The sequence below is a fragment of the Thamnophis sirtalis genome, unplaced genomic scaffold (assembly GCF_051295495.1).
Source record: "Thamnophis sirtalis isolate CommonGarterSnake01/CBP01778 unplaced genomic scaffold, rThaSir2_p1.2 scaffold_12, whole genome shotgun sequence".
Lineage (NCBI taxonomy): Eukaryota > Metazoa > Chordata > Lepidosauria > Squamata > Natricidae > Thamnophis > Thamnophis sirtalis.
In genome coordinates, this window is record NW_028261392.1 from 23087757 (window position 1) to 23111996 (window position 24240).

The window sequence follows — 24240 nt, forward strand, 5'->3', positions numbered from 1 at the left end:
ACAATGCACCAATTTTTCCAGACTCAGTCATCATCCATATCGCTAGCCTAGCAAAAGAACAATAGAGAAGTTTTAAACAAATGGTTCAACATGCTTCCATAATTGTAGTGCGCTTTAGAAAGTAAAACGTTCAAAAGCTGATTTTATGAATTGCTGAAACTTATTTGAGGCTGGTGTATTTCTATACAGCTAATTATAAATAGGACCTTTTTGAATGTCAGACTCTATTGATTAAATTTATTTTTGAAAATTTGCACTACAGAGCAAGAACAAACTTGAAATTTGGATCTTTAAAAGCAAATTGGTTAATTCTAAACAATAAAGAATTTATTTTTCTGTGTAGAAGCTCAGGTAAGTGGTTTTTTTTTCTGAAAAGATATAGTATCCTACTGTGGAATCAAAGGGTTGAAATCAAAGTTATTCAAAACTTGGAAACATGGGTGCATTTTATAAGGGTAACAATGTCCCTGCCAATGGGACACTTGAAGTTGTAATTCAGTGTTGTAATTCAGTCTCTATTCTTAGCTTTATAAGATACTTATATGATTCAACTAAAAGGTACCAAACTGCACCTTCTCTGACTCCTCCATAATATATAACATGAAGAAAAGTTGTATTCGTAGGTTCTCCTACATTGTAGAGGCCAAGTGGAAATCTATTTCTCACAAACTCTGAATGAAGTCCTGGAGGAAAAGATCATTCAGATGCCTGCTTCTTGGCTACTTCCACTTAGGACTCCTCATGCAGTGGTGGGTTTCAAAAATTGTTGGTTTTTAAAAGGCATCTTTGGTTTGTGTTAAAACAACTTCAACACACGCAATGTTCTGATTGTACCACAAACGCAGTAGTCATCCTTACCTTTCACAGAGGCACTGAGTTTTATAAATATGAGCATGATAGTGTAGAATAATCATATCCAAGGACCAGTGGTAGGTTTCAAAAATTTTTGGAACCTCTTCTGTAGGTGTGGCCTGCTTTCCGGGTCCACTGGTGGAACATCTTCTAACCAGTTCGGTAGATTTGACGAACCGGTTCTACCGAATAGGTGCGAACTGGTAGGAACCCACCTCTGTCCTCTTGGCTAAGGACTGGTGCTTACAAGGTAGCCTTCACAGGTAGATTAAGTGAACCATTGAAGCAATGGTGAAATTCAATTTTTTTTTACTACCGGTTCTGTGGGCATGGTTGGTGGGCATGGTATGGCTTAGTGGGCGTGGCTTGGTGGGCATGGCAGGGGAAGCATACTGCAATATCTCCATTTCCACCCTACTCTGGGGCCAGCCAGAGGTGGCATTTGCCAGTTCTCCAAACTACTCAAAATTTCCGCTATCATTTCTCTGAACTACTTAAAATTTCCGCTACTGGTTTCCAGAACCTGTCAGAACCTTCTGGATTTCATCCCTGCATTTGTCATCTAAAGCGCATGGGATACATCTGCAAGAGAATTGCTTGCTGAGTGAAGACAGCCAGTAAAGGGAGATGTTTTTTTAAAAAGTTTCTATTTGAGGTGGTTCATATGACATAACTTGAGAACTGTAACCATATACAGGTACCTAGTATGAACAGCTAATTTTACACACCTGCTGAGACATCTGGATAGTTGGGGAAAATGCCCGTAAGGAAAGAGAAAATTTCAGAAGATTAATCTGCAAATTTGACAGGAACTGCCCAGCTTTCTTCAGGAGCAAGTCATAATAAGAATATTCTGAGACTGTATTTAAAAAAAAAGAAAAATAAATATAAGTGAAATATAAAGTATCTGGGCAAAACAAAATATTTTTGGTGCTCAACTTTCAATATCAGCAGCTTGCCAACACAGTGTACAACTTTATAGTTGGTGTACACAGTGTACAACTTTATACAGGCTCCCGAGCTCTGTTTTTGGCTGCAACAGCCTCCTGCAACCCACTGCCAGTGAAAACTGAGTTCGGGAGGGCTTCCCGCAGCCCTCCCGAGCTCTATTTTCACTAGCAGAGGCACTGCAGGCCGGTCTTTCACTATTTCCAGATCCAGCCCTCAGGCCTTGAGTTTGACACCTTTGTCATAGTGGATCTGCACTGAATAGAGAGCTGTTTCTATGTGATTGAACCCAAGGCAGATATGAAATCCCTTTGTATAACTCAACAATTGCTTTTATTGTTTTAATTATTTTACTGTTTGCCTGGTTCTCCAAAATATTTCCACAAACTGTTGACATTTTAGGTAACCTTAATCCTCTCACAGAACCGTAATCCTCTCACAGATTGAGTAGATTAAAAGCAGCAAAATAAATTATCAAATGAAAAAAGAAAACCTATAATGTGGAGGAAGAGACAACGTAAAAATGCACGTGTAAAAGTGAAAACCCACAAAGTTGAATTCATGGCAGCATAAACTGAAGGAAACAAAACAGGAATTTTGTTTCCACAAACTGATTATGGACATGACTCTCTTTTCACAAACAACAATTACAATTCCAAACCTAACTGAACACCTGGGCAGGTCCTGAAGGAATAACAATTAAAATGAAAACACCAACCTCACAACAATTGAAACATTAAATTACTGTTGCTTTATTGAATAAAGCATTTTGAGCATGTAACAATTTGACATGAGAATGGGAGAATATCTAATCCAGGACACACTTTATGTCTAAAGTTCACCCACTACATCTTGGCTGTTCTTTCTTTGACTTTACATACTGAAAAATTGTAGAGTTGTGAGGATGTTTAGTTTCTTGCCCACTAACTATAGATAAGTGTGATATAAATCTCCCTTGAGAACACGCTCATCTAGTTTTTTGAAAATAGTACAGAAGTGGTTGTATTACTTTCTTCCTTTCTTGAGTATCCAATCTAGCCTACAGCCCTTAGCATTTCCTGATATTCTCCCATTCCAGTATTAACTGTATTTGCTTACTATTTTCAGTATCAGCCAAGATCAGCTTGGTTTTGCTACTAGTTGGTACTCCCAATATGTAATCTGTTATAATCCAACTAGCTGGATACTCGTACTTTGCGACGAAGCTATGTGATCAGGCAATGCAAGAAAAATCCAGTTCACTCCAGTTCAATCCATTGGCTCATTGGTGGTCAGTGATTGAAACACATAAGGGAATATCGCTCCCACCGCCATGAGTCTAGAAGCAGTTCCATAGGTGGAAGGTATAGATATTTTGGTGAGGTACTGACATCTATTACTGTAAGGAGCCCCAATCTGCTCCTGAGTGAAGGAGTAGAACGTCTGCCAGTTTGAACTGAGGTAACAGAATGTGAGGCAACCTGGCAGTTGGAACAGAGTTCTTTTCAAGTGGGAAGGGGGAGTAGAATGTCTAACTCCTTAGCATCAGGGCGTGTTAATATAAGGCAACTGGTAGTTAGAACGGAGTTCTTTTCAGGTGTGGAGGGGAAGTAGAACTCTTTAGCATCAGAGAGTGTTAATTACTGTATTAGAAATACTAATGATCTGATAGTCATTTCAAAAAATCATTTCTTAGCAAGCACCTAGAAGCCAAGAGGAACATATGCGCCAAATTTCAAGTTTGTAGGATTTACATTTCTGGAGATTTTGTGATGAGTGAGTGGTATTTAGCTTGTGTGTGTGTGTGTGTTTGTGTGTGTCTGTGTGTATCTATATCTATATCTATCTATCTATATCTGTATCTGTATCTATATCTATATATCCATATCCATCTCTATATCTTTCTTTCTTTATTTCTTTCTTTCTTTCTTTCTTTCTTTCCTTCCTTCCTTCCTTCCTTCCTTCCTTCCTTCCTTCCTTTCTTTCTTTCTTTGGATGTAAATGGAGAATCCTGTAACATGTCCTGAGCATTTCCATTATGCTATCTCTGGGAGTTGACAATTTGTCACAGGTTGGCTGAATATGATTTTGAATCTGATAACAACTGAGATAAAAAAAATAACTTTACAGCTTTATTAAAAGAAATATTTTTCCAACATTCAAGCAAATCCATAATTACATGAATGGAGATAATTAGAAACATAACCTGATCACAATCAGCATGATTGAAGAGTCTGCAACATTCTGAACATTTGACTATAATTCTCATTTTGATTCCCATAGCAAAATTATTTTTTTTAAATCTCTTTATATTACTAACTTTTCAGCCATCAAGAAATCTGACTAATCCAATCCCAGTATCTGGGATTGACTACCATATTTTTCAGAATGTAAAATGCACCGGAGTATTAGACGCACCAAGGTTTTGAAGAGGCAAATTTTTAAAAAAAGGTTTTGCACTCTGCAACCCTCGCGAAAACGGGCCCGTTTTTCATTTTAAAAAATGGCATTTATAGCCTTATGGAGGCTTATAATGTGCCCCTTGGGACTGGGGGATCAAAATGGAGCAAAAAAATGGCCCATTTTTTGCACATTTCTGCCCTCCCCAGCCCCCAGGAGCTATCTGAAAGCCTCCATAAGGCTATGCACGGCCAATTTGGTGAAGGGGGCTGGGCTTTGAGAGGCAAAAAATGCTGTATTCAGTGGATAAGACGCACCCAGATTTTCAGTCTCTTTTTTGAGGGAAAAGGTGCGTCTTATACTCTGAAAAATACGGTAAATACAAAACACAGCAAGGCAAATTTCTCACGAATACAATCACAACTTGTTCTTTAAAGTTTGAATAATAAAGTGTGTTATTAAATCTAATCAGTTCTGGCATTCAAGGCACAGCAAAATAGTTTGGTTAAAGAGGAAGGATCTAAAGAAAGAAACAATTGGCCAGCCAAGTGTCAGCAATCAGAGATGAGAAGTGACAGGAACAGCAGATAACTAATGAAAAAAATTACAGGGTACAAAAGGCCATCTGAATGCCCTACAAAGAGAGTGGGAACTACCCCCTTGAAATTTAAGAAATAAACATGACAACCCCTAAAATAAGTATAAAAACACAGCATGAATGATTTAGGGGGAGGAATTCACTCACTAATTCATTCATTCATTCATTCATTTGTTCATATACTCCCAGTTCCAAAACTCTGGGAGTTTAAAAAAAGATAGATGTCATAAAAACCAAGATCAATAAAAATTAGAAAAATCAGCAGCTTAGCTTCACCAACAAAAATCAATACATAGTAACATGATTGCACTTGTATACTGTTGCTCTTTAATTCTAGTGTAAAAATAGGACAAGCTGAATATATTGATAGATAGTAGAAATACACCGAAGGGAGGAGTAGAGGGAAAGAAGAAAGAGGGGTAGAGAGGGTGGGAGAGAGGATTGGAGGCAGGGTGAGAAGGAAGGGAGGGAGTGTATTGGGAGAGAGAGTGATAGAGGGGGAGGGGAAGTAGGGTAGAGGGGAATGTTGGAGGGAAGAAGGAAAGTTGGAGGGGGGCAAAAGAAAGGGTGTATGGAGGGTCGAAGTGGTACATTGGGTTTGTATTTTGGGGGGTATTGTTGACAAGAGGAATGGCTGTGTTTATTGTTTAATGTTATATAGCCCCGGTTATGCACAGTATATATGTGACTGTACGAAATGAAAATGGAATAAAACACATTTACACTGAAAAATCAATACATACATATACAAAACAAAGGCCTACCTGAACAAAATAATCTGTACTACTTTGTTGAAACCGTATAAAGATTTACTTAGGCAAGCCTCCAGAGGCATTGTTTGGCATAATACTATCTATGTTATGTTTGTATAATGTTCTACATGTTGTTTTGTTCACTGATAGAGAATTTGAGAGCAATTTACAACTTATTCTTTTCCTAAGGCAACATAGAGGATGGGTACAATCATTCCCTAATGGTAGTCACAGCAATTGTTGCTACTCAGAGAAATAAATGTACAGGCACATACGTCCCAATTCACACAGGTTCATCCTTTGCAAGGGAAAAATAAGCCATTCTTACATCCACCAAAGAAACTTGTTCATGCATTTATTTAACAGATCTACACCAGTGGTGGGTTTCCATTTTTTTTTACTACCGGGTGGTCGGAGCCTCCCACCACCACCATTACCGGTTCGTCCGATCCAGGCCGAACCGGCAGAAACCCACCTCTGATCTATGCTAAAAATGTGCCTAAAGTATGATATACTGGTTAATGTTTTAAATGGGAAATGATGAAGATGTCATGCTTCCCTCTCCCTCTGCTACAGAAGTTAAGTGGGTAACTTTGGGCTAGTCCTTCTCCAATTTTCAAACAGAGCAGGAGTGGGTTTCAACCGGTTCATGGCGGTCCCTGCGAACTGGTTGGTCGGAGAACCCGGAAGTAAGTAACGAAGGGCCCACCCGCGCGCCCGCGCTCCTTACCCGGTTTTGACGAGTTCTGCGCTTCCACACATGCGCAGGACGCATACAGCACCTGCGCGATCCTCCAGGAGCAGCTGGAGCATCGCACAGATGCTAGTACGCATGCGTGCACCGCACGCGTGCATGAGGACGCCGCCGGCCCCGTTCCAACCGAACCGGTTGGAACGGGGCGAGAAACCCACCCCTGAAATAGAGGCAATGTCAAGTGTCCTAGCTTCGTTAGTTGGAAAAGAAAGACTTTCAAATCCATTGTTAACAAAAATATACTTACTAAAGCCAAGTAGTTACAGAATAGCAAAGCTGGAACTGAAGTTTCATACCCAATGTATCTGGTTAACTTTTCGCTTCTCCCTACAGTTCTCTTAGTTATCTTACAGTAAATTATCCAATTACATTCAGACAAATTGTTTTGGTAGCAGTCTCTGGCTTGGTTGGCTGGATGGTGTCACATTCCATTCCATGACCTTGGAATGGCCAGCAGCTCCCACGGGACTCACAAAGAGTAGTTTCAATTCCCCTCATCCCAGCCTCCCCTCTACCTCCCCCCAGCTCCCTCATCCCATGGCAGGCTGGCATCTGGTGAAGTCTGGCTGGTGTAGCAGGATGGCAGTCTCGACAGGCATCGGTACAGAGATAAAATTCATCTTCAACCCATCTTTTGAAATGTTCCCTTTCCATATAATCTTTGGATTGGCAAAAGTTAAAATGAAACTTGAAAAAAGAAGCAGTGTCCTCCTGTTGCCTCGGAATTCTTCATGTGCCTATAGAGGTTTTCTATAACTGAGGGACATTTATTTTCAACCATACTTACGTTAATTTAGTTTTGTTCTTTGTAAAAATTTGCCTTTTAACATTTGAGTTAGATAATAAAGGCCTTAATTTTAGTCCTAGTATTATACCATTTGTTAAAATAGAATAAGCCATTTAAATTCTTGTTCAATCCAGGGCAACTCATTTCATTCTCTTTTAATGACTCTGTGCCCCATGGATCTGTTCCAATATGCATTTCATGCTTTGGGCTGGCTATACATGAAAAAACCATATATGTATATCATAACCACTAAAGATGGAAGCTGGGTTTTGTAAAATGACTGGGGCAGCTTTTACCAATGTTGCATTCTTGAGGTACATTGAAACTAGCAATAGCAATAGCAATAGCAGTTAGACTTATATACCGCTTCATAGGGCTTTCAGCCCTCTCTAAGCGGTTTACAGAGTCAGCATATTGCCCACAACAACAATCCGGGTCCTCATTTTACCCACCTCAGAAGGATGGAAGGCTGAGTCAACCCTGAGCCAGTGAGATTTGAACAGCCGAACTGCAGAACTGCAGTCAGCTGAAGTAGCCTGCAGTGCTGCATTTAACCACTGCGCCACCTCGGCACTACATTACCTTCCATTCCTATCCTATAGTCCAAATAACTGGAGAAGCCTCTGCTAGGGATATTAATTTCCTTTTTAATCTGATGAGTACTAGGGCCAATTTCCCGGGCTTCAATCACTTCCTTGGCTGTTTTTGTGCTTGCTTGTCCAACAATCTTAATACTGCAAAACTGAATATATACCATTGTTCATTACAGTATGAGGCTACCAATGAGTTTGGGTCTGACCATCTGACCGTTCACTTGTGTTTTTGCAATCTGATGGTTAGCTTCCTCCCCATCTGTCTTTTGATAAAGTGACTAAATTAGTAGTCCAGTGAAATGTCTTGGACATAGTATACTTAGATTTTAGTAAGGCATTTGACAAAGTAGATCACAACCTACTTCTTGGTAAGCTAGAAAAATGTGGGATAGATAGAATCACCACCAGATGGATTTGTAAGTGGCTGACAAACCATACTGAACATGTAGTCCTCAATGGAACTACATCCACATGGAGTGAACAGGAAGTAAGTAGTGAGGTACCCCAAAGTTCAGTTTTAGACCCAGTACTCTTCAATATCTTCATGAACAATCTAGATGATGGAATAGAAGGGGAACACATCAAATTTGCAGATGAAACTAAGCCGGCAGGAATAGCCAATACCCCAGAATATAGGCTAAAGATCCAGATGGAGCTCAAGGGATTTGAACACTGGATCTTATGCAATTCATGAAATTCACTGTAGATAAAAATAAGGTTTTACACTTAGGCAAGAAAATACATGCACCACCACCACCTCGCATGCCCCACAATCCCCGCACATATAAGTGTGACCCCTGGTGCTCCCTCACCCCCAGAGCATGCCCCCCACCCCCCTCACTCATTTTTGGCTTCCAGGTTGGTGCAGGAGGCTTTCCAGGCCCAAATTGCAAAATGCAATATGAGTGCCCTCTAGCACATGCGCCCCGCCCCTTGTGCATGAGCAGCAGAGACCCAAAGTTATGTGCGGTGGAGTTGGGCTGGGGCAACATCTGGCGTCCCCTCATAGAGGGCTCTGTGTGCTGCCGGCACTCATGCCATAGATTCACCATCATGGGTATAGATACTCCTGCTTGTGCAGGGAGTCTGATTAGATGACCTTCAGGGTTCCTTCCAACTCTGTTATTGTATGTTTCATATTGAAATACAGATTTAAATTATGTAGCCATTCATATGAAGATTTGTCAATGTATATTGCTTACCTCCTTTTTGATAGATTGTTAGTTCTTTCACCGTTTCCAAAAACTGCCAGAATTTCTCATTGCTTTCTTCTGCAATGAATTCACTGTTAAAATATATATTTTAAAAATTAATATAGCTCATAACAGATACATTTTTAAATCTAATTATTTATAAGAATGTACAGGGAGTCCTTGTCATATGATGGGTCGCTTAATAACTGTGAAGTTACAATAGACACCCACCCACCCAAAAAAACGTACTTGATATTACCTGGTTTAAAGTTTTGATAGCTGCTCTCCCTTGCAGTCATGTGACTGCATTTGGGACACCTGGCTATCTGCTCAGATTTATGGCTGTTTGCAGCATCCCATGGTCACATGACTGCAATTTACTACTTTTTTTTGTCAAAAACTGGCGTTTACTTCAGTTTTCTGCAAAAATGCTCCATATCAAACAATGCGGCATTCATTTAGTAATTACCACGAAAAAGTTCTAAAATTTGATCCAATCATATGAGGACTCATTTTATGACCGTCATAACATCTCACTGTAATGGGCAGATTCCATTATGGTTGTATGTCGGTGACTACACATAATCTACCACTGATTTTGAAAGAAAAAATAAAGTGTTTATTTTGTAAGTCAAAATACCTCATTAAATTTTCAAAATTCGAAATACTTTACAACTATATAGCTTTGTTTGGAATGTTTTCTATACTACAGGCTAATAATTCAAGTGAAGGCACTGGAAAAAAGATATATGTAACGCTACTGTATTGAAGTCAAAAGAACTAAGGCGGACAACAGATCTCTGATCCTGTAAAATGCATCTTGATAGTTTTCAATAATTTCAATTCTACTTGAAATTAATGGCTATATGGGAAAACATACTTAGGATTGTTTTGCAAAGACCTCCATTAGGGTCTTTATAGAGGTGCAATTACTGAGTCTAATAATAGCCACCCTCATAAAAACATTTCAGAATGATAACGTTCAGCTGGCCGAGAACCCACTAGACAAGTAACATAAACTGGGCTGATGAATACCACAATATGAGAAGTACGGAAGTTCTGCATTCTTTCACACATACAATATCCATAGTATCTGAGACTACTGAATATAGACTGCTAACAGAGACTTGGAATCAAAATCTGTAAATTTTACATGTACAGAGATTTCATTGGATGTTAATTAGATAAAATCCGTAAAATAACATTGTAATTTGCATAGTAATACTTTTTTTCTGCCTCTAATATCTATTCCTACCTTTCACTGCTCAATGTATATTAGTAGTATAAACATCTTTGCACAGAATTAATTGGCTCACACATAGCCATAATGTGAATTGTTTGACTTCGACTCAGCATATAGTATGAATTCGGTTAATTGTAATATATGCATTATACCTTGAATAATAAATAACTGATGAATGTGATTTGTATATCTAGCCAACAATTGGCCATACTAGCTCCATCATGCACTATTTATTTCAGTGATTAATTTATTCTGTATCCAATCCGAAGTCGATGGGGACCTGTAGTCCTTCAAATATGGATGAATTACAGTGCTTGGCATCAATCATAATTGTGTATATTAGCTGAGCTGATAAAAGCACAGCCCATTTTTCCAGTCTACCTACATTAATAGTACAAACTTCAAAATTAAGGGATCAGCTGGATTTTTATGATTTATTTTATTGAAAATGTAGAAACTTATGCATTATTAATAGAAGCAAACTTTTTAACCAATGTCAAACTTTTCAAAAGAATCTCAGAGGGCAGGTAAGTTGACTTGTTTATTGCTAAGACATAACTCGCATCTATTTTGAGGTCAGTGGAAGGAACAATAATCTGCCAAACTTTACACCACTGATTGCTAGGCAATACATCATCTGAGCACTAGAGAAAGTATTTTTTTTCACTCTTCATGGCAGGAGTAGGATTACTTTACACATGGTTGAATATAAAAACATGTGTGTTCATACCCATATTTATGAACAGTAGCAATAAGCAAAGACTGAAATATCATGGAAAGAACCAACATCAAAGTACCAATTTTGAAAATGAAGATTTCTTCCTCGCATTATGTTACCTTATAATGCCTTCCATGTGTGTGTTATATTATAATTTCTAGTCAAGATAGCTGTTCATTATACTGGCTAAAAATTCTGGGAATTCATCATAACCAAGAGAAAATTACTGGAAAAGAAGTCCTAAGATATTGGAATTCATAGGACAAGACATCTACAGCAACAGGGAGTTTCATTAAAAAGATGAAACATGTATTATGATTTCATGGCACAAGCTTGTGGCTTAGGTACTTGCAAGTCACAATACAAGTACAATATAGGCACATTTGAGTTATATTGTTGTGTTACATGTTTCATCATTTGCCTGTTTTTCCACACTCAGTAGATAACATGTCCCAGGATTTCAATTCCACAAATATTGATATCCCCCCCCCCACACACACACACAATTACAGGACCTGTAAAAACAACACCTACTCATCACTTTACTGTCTCTTCCTTTTGGAAATAGTAATATGGAGATTAAAATAAGCATACTGAATGAAAGTTGAAGTTGAAGATAGAAAAACTTTGAAATTAATACTTTATGGTATTTAATTAGCAATTTGCAACTTCAAACCTCTTATTTTGAAATAATCTTCCTAAAATTTCAGTCTTTGGGATATATCCTGGAATTGGTCCCAAAAACAGGCATAAAGGTAAAGGTTCCCCTCGCACATATGTGCTAGTCGTTCCCGACTCTAGAGGGTGGTGCTCATCTCCGTTTCAAAGCCAAAGAGCCAGCGCTGTCCGAAGACGTCTCCGTGTTCATGTGGCCAGCATGACTAAACCCCTAAGGTGCACGGAACACTGTTACCTTCCCGCCAAAGGTGGTTCCTATTTTTCTACTTGCATTTTTACATGCTTTCAAACTGCTAGGTTGGCAGAAGCTGGGACAAGTAACAGGAGCTCACTCCGTTACTCAGCGCTACAGATTCGAACTGCCAAATTGTTGACATTTCTGTTCAACAAATTCAGCATCTTAGTCACCGAGCCACCGCATCCCTTCTTAAAAACAGGCATACAATATAACAAATAAAGACAATACAACAGACATAACTGCTGACAAACAATGCATTGTATTTATTTGTTTTTTATTCCACCTTCTCCTCCAAGTAGCAACCCTGAAATGGGTTGGATTGAAAGTATTTAGCTCCAAACATCCAGTGAACTTCCATCATCAAATCTAATCCCAAATCAGATCTTAATGCACTCTCTCCTTGGTTGCTCAATTTTGTGTTTTGTTAGGATAGTTGCAGAAGTTATTCTATCCATGTTGTGTAATCATTAACGCTAGATTGGGGCAAGGGAGCCGCATTCAAGTTTCTACTGTAATTATGAGATCATTGTATATTTTCTGTCAGTCTCCCTCAGCCTGACCTACCTCATGAGGTCGCTGCTGAGAGGAGACCCATGGAGAGAAACAGATTGGTCATCACACGTTTGATTTCTTTGTCTACATGATGTGAATAATGTTCTGTATGTCCCTTGTGTCATGATGCAACGGATGAAAACTACCCAATTTGCATGATGTCATTGTATCTTATGCGTGGTTGCTAATGGGAAGACCCATGTAAGTGTTCTTGAGTTCTCCAAGCAAAAAGCGGGATAATACAGGTAGTCTTTGACTTACGACAATTAAGCCCCAAATTTCCATTACTAAACAAGACAGTCGTTAAATGAGTTTGGTTCATCTCATTTTACACTCTTTCTTGCCACCGTTAAGCAAATCGTCACAATTGTTAAGTTGGTAAATTCTTAAGTGAGTCAGGCTTCCTTATTGACTTTGCCAGAAAGTTGCAAAGGTGATCAGATGATCCCGGGACACTGCAACCGGCATAAATACATGTCAGTTGCCAAGTAGCCAAATTCTGATCACATGATCACAGAGATACCACAATGAACATGTGTCTACTTTAATGAAAAGAAGGACTAGGGGTGACATGATAGCAGTGTTCCGTTATCTCAGGTGCTGCCACAAAAAAGAGGGAGTCAAACTATTCTCCAAGGCACCTGAGGGTAGAACAATAAAGCAATGGATGGAAACTAATCATGGAGAAAAGCAACTTAGAACTGAGGAGAAATGTCCGGACAGTTAGAACAATTAATCAGTGGAACAGCTTGCCTCCAGAAGTTGTGAATGCCCCAACACTGGAAGTTTTTAAGAAGATGCTGGATAACTATTTGTCTGAAGTGGTGTAGGGTTTCCTGCCTAGGCAGGGGGGGACTAGATGACCTCCAAGGTCCCTTCCAACTCTATTATTCTATTCGAATCCCTTAGTCTCAGTTACTTGTCAATTTTTAGAATCTGTCTTATAGAGTGAAAATGTTTTGAACATGGGCAAGATTACATCTAGGACACAGTGAACTGATTCACATGAACCATTAAACTATTATGTGTTTTTAGAGGAATTAAGAAGTATAAGAAGACCTTCAAGGTCCCTTTCAACTCTGTTATTCTATTCTATTTTATTCTATTTTAAAAACGTCACTTTTTCAGCGTCACTGTAACTGTAAATGGATATAAGTCGAGGAGTCCCTGTAATTGCAACAATAAATATCCTGCAGCTCATTTTTTGAGGTCTTCATTCACACACAAGGAACTCAGTACCAACACATCTGGAAGGCACTCGCCTTCCAATTTTCACACACCCCTCTAACTTGCTGGACTGACTCTTTTTCTCGTCTCCTCGGTTTTTTCTACGAATTTGGGGAAGAGGCTAGGAGGCGCTTAGGACGCCCGGGAGCCACCTAAGCCTGATGCCCACCGCGGAGGAAGCCTTTCTCGGGAAGAGCACTCAGCGTTTCCGGCGCTGACCCCTCTCCACGCACCCAACGCACCCACCTGGCCTCCAGAAGCAGCGGGGTCGTCGGCCACTTGGCTGCCAGCCGGGCAGTCACCGCCTTGCGCGGGGCGCTTTCTGCGCCTGGCCACCCTACGCTAAAGAAGAGCATCCCGGTCACAAAAAGCGGCATCGGTCCGGCCATCATCCTGACGAGTTTTGCCTTTCCCCAAAAAAAAAAAAAGGTGGTGGTGGGAGGAATTGCCCGAAGTGGCTGCCACGCAAAGCTTCAACCCCACTGGATCTCTCTTTTGCAAGCCAATCCCTTTCGCTCCTTCCCGGCTTTCCCGCCTCCTTCAGACCAGCCTTCGGGTCTCGCGGTTCCCATTGGAACTTTCCTTGGACCAATCGGCGACGAACGCAACAGCGGCCCGGGGAGTTCGCCAGAGACGGGAGGTAGCGCGCGGAGGGGAGGGGCCTGAGGAGCAGAGGCGGGGGGGGCGAGGGGGAGGCGGAGGACAGTCCTACGCAGGACTTACGCTTCGGGAGGTGAGCGCGCGCGCGCTTTAGGGCGGGAGATTTGCTCGCGATTTTGGAATCGCTTGCAGAGGCTGAATGTCTTGCTGTTTCCTTTTCTTCCTCTCCTTCCTTTGCAAGCATCTTTCTTTTTCTCAGTAAATTGTCCCGACGTAGCTTTTTTTGTTTTCTAGGAGGCAACTGGACTTTCTTGTATTTTTTCCCTTTGAGGACGTTTCGCTTCTTATCTAAGAAGCTTCTTCAGCTCTGGCAGGATAGTGGGGAATGGGAGGATTTATATTCCTTGCAGACAGCTAGTAATTTGCATCCTTTTAGAGGGTCACTGAAGCACTTCTATGTCCTCAGGGTCACCTGAGTAGTGCTCTTGGTTCCTGTAGTCTGCAATTTTTTCCCTGGTAATACATTCCTACTACCACACCATTCAAAGGGTGTTGAATGTCAGAGGTGGGCTGCTCCCGGTTCGGCCCGGATCAAGCGAACCAGTAATAGCAGTGGCGGGAGGCTCTGCCCGGATGCTTCTGCGCATGTGCAAAAGCATCACGCACAAGAGCAAACTGGTTGTAAAAAAAAATGGAAACCCATCACTGGTGTTCATCCCAAATTGTATAGCTAAAAGTAAGTTGCTAACCCGCTCTTTCACTACATCCTGGCCTGAGTGAACCCCAAGGATTCATCGGGCGAGGGTAACACCTACCTCAAAGGACTTTTAAGAGTCACTTAGTTGTATGATCCGGAGTGACAGCCATAGCTTCGGTCCTTATATTATGGGATGCCTGGGGTTTTCTCCGTTCCTGGTTAACATTTGTATGAAACTGCCAGGAGAGGTCATCTTTACTCACTGCCCCTGGTGAAGATAGCAATACTGCTGATGCCCTGTCTCAGTCGTATAAAAATACAAAGTGTCAATAATAAAAATTAAATCCATGGAAGATTATAGACAATACCTTTTAAATTAATTCTGTATTGCTGTTTTTGCAGTCACCTACAAGAATAGTTTCCCCACTAGTGACTTAAATGTTTTCCCCAAAAATCATCTAATCATTATTGGGCCAAAGGAATAGTCATGAGGAAAGTCTTTTTATATCACTTCACCAATTCTTGGATGTCACTAAGAAAGCAAGTTACTAAACTGGGAGACAGACAAAATAAAATAAAATATAAAATAAGCCTTTTAAATGACCAAGCCACACACACCCCATTTTTATATTTGAACTTTTAAATGAACTTCTTGATGAAACAATTTCTGATGAGAAAATGGTCAACATGCAGGGAAAAATCCAGTGGATGATGAAAGATCCTGCAAGAACAGACATTATGCTTGAGGCCAAAGAAGCTTAATTTTCAGCCTAAATTATAGAAGCTTCAGATTGCATGGCAATTCAGTGGCTATGTTCACACGCCATGCTAAACTAGGAAATTGGCAGAATCACCGTATTCTGCACATACCATCATCTAGGATAAAGGTAAAGGTTTCCCTGTCCAACTCGGGGGACTGGTACTCATCTCCATTTCTTAGCCAAAGGAGCCAGTGTTGTCTGAAGACATTTCCGTGGTCACGTGACCAGCATAACTATACTCAGAGGTGCATAGAATGCTGTCACCTTCCCACCAAAGCGGTACCTATTTAGCTACTCACACTTGCATGTTTTCAAATTGCTAGGTGGGCTAGGAGATGGGGCGAGTAAGGGAGCTCACCCCATCACACAGCGCTGGAGTCTCGAATCCATGCTGTCAGCTTTCAGGTCTTCAACCGCTGAGCCATCACACTTACTTATCATCTAGCCAGCAGTAAAATTGAAGCTGGTTAGTTTTCATTAATTTGTTTCAACTTAAAACAAATTTATTTAAATTACATTGATTTTCGTGCTTTACTTTTAAACAACTGGATTGTATTACTTATATTCAAGGTTTTGACAAACAAAGATGAAAAACATTCTGGCTTAGTGGCTAAGACACTGAGCTTGTTGATCAGAAAGGTCAGCAGTTCGAATCCCTAGTATAGGGATAGACCAGGTGTGGGTTGCTAATCCTGTTCCAACCGGTTTGGTTCGTCCTCGTGCACGCGCGCAGTTCACACATGCGTCTTAGCTCGCGGAGACTTGCGCAGGCGCTATATGTGCCATCCAGCTGCTCGTGGAGAATCACGCAGGCGCTGTATGTACCATGCGCCTGCGTGGAAGCGCAGAAGCCTTCAAAGACCGGTAAGGAGCGCGGGCGGGCAGGTGGGCCCTTCGCCGTTCCCGGAAGTTACTGGGGACCGCCGCGAACCGGTTGAAACCCACCCCTGGGATAGACCTAGTATAGGTCTCCTGCGTGAGCAGGGGGTTGGGCTAGATATCCCTCCAATATCCCTTCCAACTCTGTTACTGTTAAAATAAATTCTAAAGGTTATTTCCACTTCATCTCAAAGGAGTCAGTCACCTTGATCCTATATGCCTTGGTATCTGCCATAACATATTAAGGAACTACTGTAGCATCTAGAGCAGGGGTGTCAAACGTGTGTCGTCAAGTGACATATCACGACTTTTCCCCTCCTTCATTAAACCAGGTGTGGGCGTGGCCAGCATGTGACACATCCGGTTTGTGGGCCACGAGTTTGACACCCCTGATGTACAGGTAAGAAGATGAAAGTTTTCCAGGATGTGCCTCTCATTACCACAGTTTCATTTTTCTCAATGTTTAGGACTTTTTATAACGATCGATGAATAACAGAGAAAAATGAATGGGAAAAGTAGCACCATCATTACAAAAATCCTTTGATTTAAAAACGATAGGGCTTTTAAAATCAAAGGCTGGAATCCTATATATATATTTATTGAGCATACAAACCTTTGCAACATTTCAGTTGGGCCTTCTGCTATGGGACAGTGAATGCAATTCATGACATATTGGATCCCTAGGTCAAACACACAACTGCTGCTTGTTATCAAGTTACTGTATAATGATGGAGAATTACAAGATTAAGTGTTATATATTCTGAGAACTGCAGGGACTCTCCAAACAGTGTCCGAGAATCAAGCAAAATTGAACAGGATTTTTAAAAAAGGATTTGTATATTTCTTTTCTAAATCTTCAATCTAACAAGTTAATATCATTTTTAATTCAGTTTGAATAAATTACTGATAGTCAGTTTACTTTGATTCTTTTTATTATTTATATAACAGAAAACATATTGTAATAAAAATAATAACTGAATTATTGTTATATAGTGTGAAGAAATTATTTATAATATAGGAAATAGAAATTAAATTGTGCCATTGCTTGAACAGTAGCAGAAATAAAATACTTGAATTGTATAAGTATTAAGAATACCATAGTAGCTGATCTGGTGATATTTTTAGCAAGCATTTGTCTCATGTCTTCTTTTTCTTCTTCTCTTTGTTGAATGAAGGAGGAAAAACTTGAGAACATTCTGTTCCAACGAATATCTCCATGCCCACTATTTGAGCACTTAGAAGCTCTAAAATCTCCTGAATAGGAGGAACAAGCTAGCCAATAAAAGGGATGTGAATTATTTAGTATCTGGGAGAGATTCTGCTAGAAGAAACACAATGTGCTTGAAGTGGCTAAGATTTTGACAAACTTAAAAGCACTATTTCGTGTTTAAAAGAACATAGAAAAACAAAGAATTTAAAACAGACAATATTATTACATTCCTAACAAAGCAGTGGAGTGGAAAGAAGTCCTCAACCCAGCTTCACCATGGGCTAGAACACCGTCAGTAAATCTGTGTCAGTTTTGAGAGGCTCTTGGTGGCTTTATATCACCCTACACTTCTGCTGTTATCACATTCTTTTGGAGAATATCCAACTCTAGGATTAATAGGTTTTCTCAAAGCTGTAAGTAACTATTAGTCAAGAGAATGAATGAGTGCTAAGTGATAGGAAATACTAGAATTATCGAGAGAGAAATTGGCAACCTGAACAGAAAGTTTTGAAGCCTCTATTTAGATAAACCAATAAGCTCCCTGGATAGGACAACATTCAGCGGTTTACTTTATACAGTATGTAGTAGTGTGCAAATTCCCATTGATGTCCTATGTAAAACTCCAGCTTTTCAAATTTAGCCCTGGTTGCAAGAAGCATTCTGAACTGAGATAAGCCTTCAAAGTAGAATTCAGCAATGTAACTATTGAAAACTCAGATTCATTTTTAGTTAATCCACCAATTCCACCAATGTGCCATCTAAAAATATATAGTTTACCATGACAGTATTCAGTTTATAAAAGGCAACCATTGATTTACCAAGAACACCCATAATGCTATATAGGATTATTAATCCATTATTATCTATCTGTATCTATCAATCTACAAAAAGGGAGAAATACCTCCAGGAAATTATAAGCCAATCAACTTGGCATCAATACTAGCAAAAATTCTGGAAAAGATAATCAAGTGGAGGATTTGTGACTACTTCAAATGAACAAAGTGATTACTAGAAGCCAGCATGAGTTTGTTAAAAACAGATCATGCCACACACATTTTATACCCTTCTTTGATAAAGTGACAGAATTAGTGGACCACCGAAATGTTGTGGATATAGTATACCTGGACTTCAGTAAGGTATTTGACAAAGTAGACCATAACCTACTTCTTGATTAGATAGAACAATGTGGAATAGACAATACCACCACCAGATGGATTCGCAAGTGGCTAACCAACCTCGCTCAGCATGTAGTCCTTAAGGGAACTACAGCTATAGACGGGGGTGGATTCCTGTACCAGTTGGTACCAGTTCGCTCCATGCACGCTTTGCTTGCACATGCACATTTGACTGCAAATTGTTCTTCGCATGCATAGAAACATACCGGCAATGGCAGAAGAGACTGGGGAACCAGTTTCGGGGCATGGCCAGTCTGGGTCACGCCAAACTGGGAGCAACCCACCTCTGGCTATAGGGAGAAAAGCATACAGTGGGGTACCTCAAGGTTCTGTCTTGGGTCGACTTCTCTTTAACATCTTCATAAATGATCTGTATGAGAGGATAGAAGGGGAATTCAAATTTACCAATGACATCAAGCTGCGGGGGAGTGGGGAATTGCTAAGCCTTTAGAAGATAGATGCAATATTCAGAAGGATCTTGATAGACTTAAGCATCAGATCCTATCCAACAAGATGTAGTTCAGTGATAAGAAAAATATGGCCCTGCGTTGAGGCAGGAAAAACCAAATGCATAGATACCAATTAGGTGGTACCTGGCTCAACACTAATAAATGTGAAAAAATCTAGTAGACCATCACTTCAAGTTATTAGGCAACAATGTGTTGTAGCTGTCAAAAATGCCCTTGGGCTGCATCAACAGAAACATGGCATCAAGATCACAAAAAGTGATAATACCTCTTTATATTGCATTAGTGAAGGCACACTTGGAATATTGCACACATTTCTGGTCACCATAATGCAAAAAAGATGCTGACATCCTAGAAATGAGAACAAAGATGTGCAGAAATGAGAACAAAGATGATAAAGGGGCTGGAGGCTAAATTAGATGATGAATAGTTGAGGGAGTTAGAAGAGAAGGATTAGAAGGGACATAATAACTCACTTCCAGTACTTGGGGGGGGGGGCTGTCACAGACAAGAACGGAGCACAAGCATCAGAGAGCAGAACAAGAAGTATAGGGTAGAAGCCAGGGGTGGGTGGCTGCCAGTTTTACTACTGGTTCGCAATCCGCGTGCATGCACTATTCAATGTAAATGTCCTTTGCGCATGCGCAGAACAATTTATAGTGAATTGCGCACACGCAGTCACTAAAATCCAAAATGTTGGTGGCCCAGCAGCAGCGAGGGAACCAGTTCGGGGGCATGGCACACCTGGGTCACTGCTGGTTCTGCAACTCAGGTCCGAATTCCACTACTGTTTCGGCCGAACCGGGAGCAACCCACCGTTGGTAGAAGCTTTTGCAGATTCAACCTAGAATTCGGGATAAATTTTCTGATAGTGAGAACAATTAACCAATGGAATAGCTTACCTCCCAGCATGGTGAATGCTTCATCACTGGAAGTTTTCAAAAATAGACTGGACAAACCATTTCACCATGATGATGTAAAGTCTCCTGCCTTGATTGGGGGGAGGGGCTAGAAGAACCCCGAGGTCCCTTCCAGACATATGATTCTATGTTCTATATAATACCATATGCAGTGCTTTCAGAGATTTATAAAATGTGATAAAATTAAGAATAATGGATTTAAGATTTTGTCATAAGGAAGGTGGTGTTGTGTTTAAACTATTAAGTATATCAAGTTCCCCCCCCCTCCGGAAATTCCCCCTTCCCAAATTCTGAGATATAGTCATACCCATTTTTGTATTTGATGTGGCAACTGAAGAGAGATATGGATTTGCAGAAATCTGGTTACTAAGAAACCTTCTCCATTCCACCACAGTCAGTGTCCAGAATAATTTTGTCCAATGTTACAAAGGAATTCATCAATGAATTAATCAATTGCTTATTATGGAGATGGGGGGGGGAAACCCAGGGGATTTTGCAGTTCAAAGTGTAACCAGCAAATGTTCGGTTGTAAAAATGGTGAATTACAATAATAAATTTGTGCATCCTTTCCTTGAGCTCAGGATCAGCTGCTTTCCTCTGCCTTATAGGATTTGTTTTTCTCTCAATTGATGGCCTACTGCAACCATTGTAGGACTGGCAGAGCAAGAATAAACAGCTGGACTTAATTCACCGATTTCTGTTTGTCATTCAAAGCAACAAAGGTTGGGAAGCACCATCTGCTGAAGGGGTGGCTCTGAATACCTCTAAATTGAATTTTATTTCTCCCTTGATATGGGGAAACTGATTACTGTTGTTTCAAGGAAAATATCTTTTCGTTGTCTTAAAAAGCAACTAAAATAGGAGCGGGCAGAGAAGGAGCAAAATAAGAATTATGCATTGCATTGTAATAATATTGATATTTATTATTCAGTATATATCTCTGCAGGGATGCAGTGGCTCAGTGGCTAAGAATTTAAGTTGTCGATTAGAAAGGTCCACAGTTTGGCAGTTTGAATCCCTAGTGCCACATAACAGAGTGAGCTCCTGTTACTTGTCCCAGCTTCTGCCAATTCGAAAGCATGTAAAAATGCAAGTAGAAAATAGGAACCACCTTTGGTGGGAAGGTAACAGTGTTCCGTGTGCCTTCAGCATTTAGTCATGCCAGCCACATGACCACAGAGATGTATTTGATCAGTGCTGGCTTTTCGGCTTTGAAACAAAGATTAACACTGCCCCCTAGAGTTGGGAACGACTAGCACATATGTGCGAGTGGAACCTTTACCTTCACCTATATATCTCTGCAAAATGCTTGGTGATTGATTTGACTTGCTTTTCATTTCCAGTTAATAAAAATGTGAAATGCACACCTTCACACTAAAAAGATAAGAAGGGTCAAAAGTTTTGCATTTTTTATGTCTTTGCAAGATGCATCCTTGACCTTCATTTTCAAGCATATGCATTTTCAAGCATATATGGAGTAATTAGCAATTTGCTATTTATCTTCCATTTGAGGAGTCCTTGGTGCTCTCTGAGCTTGCTTTCTTGCAGACGTTTCATTACCCAAATTAGGTAACATCATCAGTGTTAGCCAGCACTGAGGATATTATCTAGTTTGGGTAATGAAATCTTTGCAAGAAAACAAGCAAGCTCAGAGAGCTCCAAGGACTCCTCTTGTTAACCCTTGAACTACAAATATTCTCCTTAATTAATATCTTCCATCTACGGGACCATTGACATTGAAGGTTATGAAAAGTGGACAATGCAGGGATGCTTTTGAGAAGTCTGATTTTCAACCACCACTTTCATATTAGATTTGGCTTTTTACATTCCCTCTTTTGGTCAGCCTGCTTCCATTCTGTACTCTACGAGGAAAGCTGTGTGTTCATTCGGAGGAGGATCCGAATATCCTTCGTTGGGCTCAATAGGCAAGCCGCACTCACGCAGGGTTATGCTCTGCCCGAAAATCCCAAAGGCGGCGGGCCGTGATTTTCGCCAACACGAAGCTTCGTCGTTCATTCTCCCCCTTCCCGTCGCGATTGCTACAATCCTTCTGGCGTTCACAAGTCTCACTAAACCACTTTGGACGCCCGCGGGGCGAAGACCGCGCGGAGAGCGGGGAGGGGGGGAACTCACGCGCCAGGGACGAAGCGCAGAACGCGACCTCTCCCTAGCGGTGCCAGGCGGGCAGCCGTCCCCGGTTCACGCCGCAGCGCGTCTCGTGGGCGGCCTCATCATGGAGGCTGCGGTTTCGTGAAGAGGAGGAGCAGGAGCAGGAGGGAGGCGGCGGCACGGTTTCCTCAGCTCAGCCCTTCCAGAGAGAGAGAGAGGCCCTGGTTCAGGACCAGTCACGAGCTGCTGTCTCCGCCACTCCCGAGAGAGCGCGGACGAGTTATTGCGCTCCGCGCCGAACTCGCTTCCCAAGCGCTGTGGCCGCTCGGTCTCTTTCGCAGGTGAGGGGGGAACGCGGGCAGGTCTGAGGGCGAGGTGCCCGTTGGCTGTTCTGGATGTTGGCGAGGGACAGGCGGTCGGGGCTTCGAGTGTATGGGACCAGGTAAGAGTGGCGGTTTGCGGAGAGGACGCGGGCTTTTTGGGGTGGGTGGCGGGGAAGAGGCATCCAGCGCTGGTGTTGTGAGTGCCTTTGCCGGGCGGGAAGAACATGCTGTGTGCGCGCGTGTGTGTTTGTGTATTGCTAGGCCGGCGCTGCGGGTTCCGTGCGTAATCGAGGCGGCGAGGGCGAGCGGCGTTGCCAGGCGTCGAGCCTGCTTTCATCTTTGGCGCTCGTGTCGAGGCTTGCTTCAGGAGCGAGCCCGTCAGGATAGTTCGCGCCAAGGTGCCGCTGCCGCCGCTGGTTCCGTGTTCGACGACCCCTGGCCGCCTGAAAGCCTGACGATTTGGGCCGTCCGGTTTTTGGAAGGCTCTCTGGGGAGGCGGTAGAATCGAGCGTACGGCCCTTTCCCCCATTGCGATTAGTGTTTACGGTCCGCTCTCTCTTTTTCCCCTGTAAAATTGCATAGCAAAGCAAACAGAGAAAGATATTATCGGAAGATGCATAACCAGACTAGAAATAAGTATAGGTAGTCCTCGACGTACGACCACAAGTGAGCCCACTGTTAAGTGAAGTTAACCACATTGGTTAAGTGGGGGGGGGTTTGCCCCGTTTTACGACTTTGTTTACTACAGTGGTGAAGTGAATCACTGCACTTGGTAAGTTAGTAACCCGGTTGTTAAGTGAATCTGGCTTCCCCATTGACTTTGCATTTCAGGAGGTCGCAAAAGGGGATCACGTGACTCCCTAGGACAACACAACCGGTCATAAATATGAGTCGGTTGCCAAGTGTCTGAATTTCGATCATGTGGCCGTAGGGATGCTGCAATGGTAGTCAGTGTAGGAAATGGTCCTAAATCCCTTTTTCCAGTGCCATTGTAACTTTGAAGGGTCACTAAGTGAACTGCTGCAAGTCGAGGACTATGTGCACCTTAAAATTCCACACTGATCTCAGCTATGGGTAGTCCTCAAATTATAATAAGTTCATTTAGTGACAATTCAAGCGGCACTGAAAAATGTGACTTATGACTGTTTCTCACAGTTACAACCTTTGACGCATCTCCATGATCATGTGATCAAAATTCAGATGCTTGGCCACTGGTTCATACTTATGGCGAAACCAGATTTACTTAACAACCGTGTTACTAACTGAACAACTGCAGTGATTCACTGAACAACAGGAAAGGTGGTAAAATGGGTCAAAAGTCACAACAAATGTCTCACTTAGCAACAGAAATTTTGGGCTCAATTGTGGTCATACGTTGAGGACTACGTGTATTTATAGGACAGTGATGGAAAATCTTTTTTGGCACCGAGTGTCGAAAAGGTTGCACAGAACTGTTGCGTGTGTGCTCAGGGCCACGCTCCAGAAAAACTGGGTTCTAGCCAGTTGATCATTGGGTACGCACCCAATGATCAACGGGCTGGTGTGCATGCACAGGCTGGTTTTCGGCGGGATCGCCTTCCAGAAAAG

General features: G+C 41.5%; 2 protein-coding genes across 11 annotated transcripts in view; one reads left to right on the forward strand and one right to left on the reverse strand.

Annotated features, from left to right (window-relative positions):
- The window catches only part of UGGT2 (UDP-glucose glycoprotein glucosyltransferase 2), a 65012-nt gene extending 51085 nt beyond the window's left edge, over nt 1-13927 (reverse strand). The window contains exons 1-3 of the mRNA XM_014055273.2: nt 13759-13927; nt 8866-8948; nt 1581-1711 (exon numbers count right to left, since the gene is read on the reverse strand). Of these exons, the coding sequence (XP_013910748.2) occupies nt 1581-1711; nt 8866-8948; nt 13759-13904 (360 nt within the window). The 5' untranslated portion in view covers nt 13905-13927. The remainder of the gene's footprint in view (nt 1-1580; nt 1712-8865; nt 8949-13758) is intronic.
- Nucleotides 13928-22540: 8613 nt separating this feature from the next.
- The window catches only part of MBNL2 (muscleblind like splicing regulator 2), a 60761-nt gene continuing 59061 nt past the window's right edge, over nt 22541-24240 (forward strand). For 9 of the 10 annotated variants that reach the window (XM_014064566.2, XM_014064563.2, XM_014064567.2 and 6 more), the window contains exon 1: nt 22541-22671. The gene's annotated coding sequence lies outside the window, so the exon portion shown is untranslated. The other variant, XM_014064564.2, reaches the window with a different exon arrangement.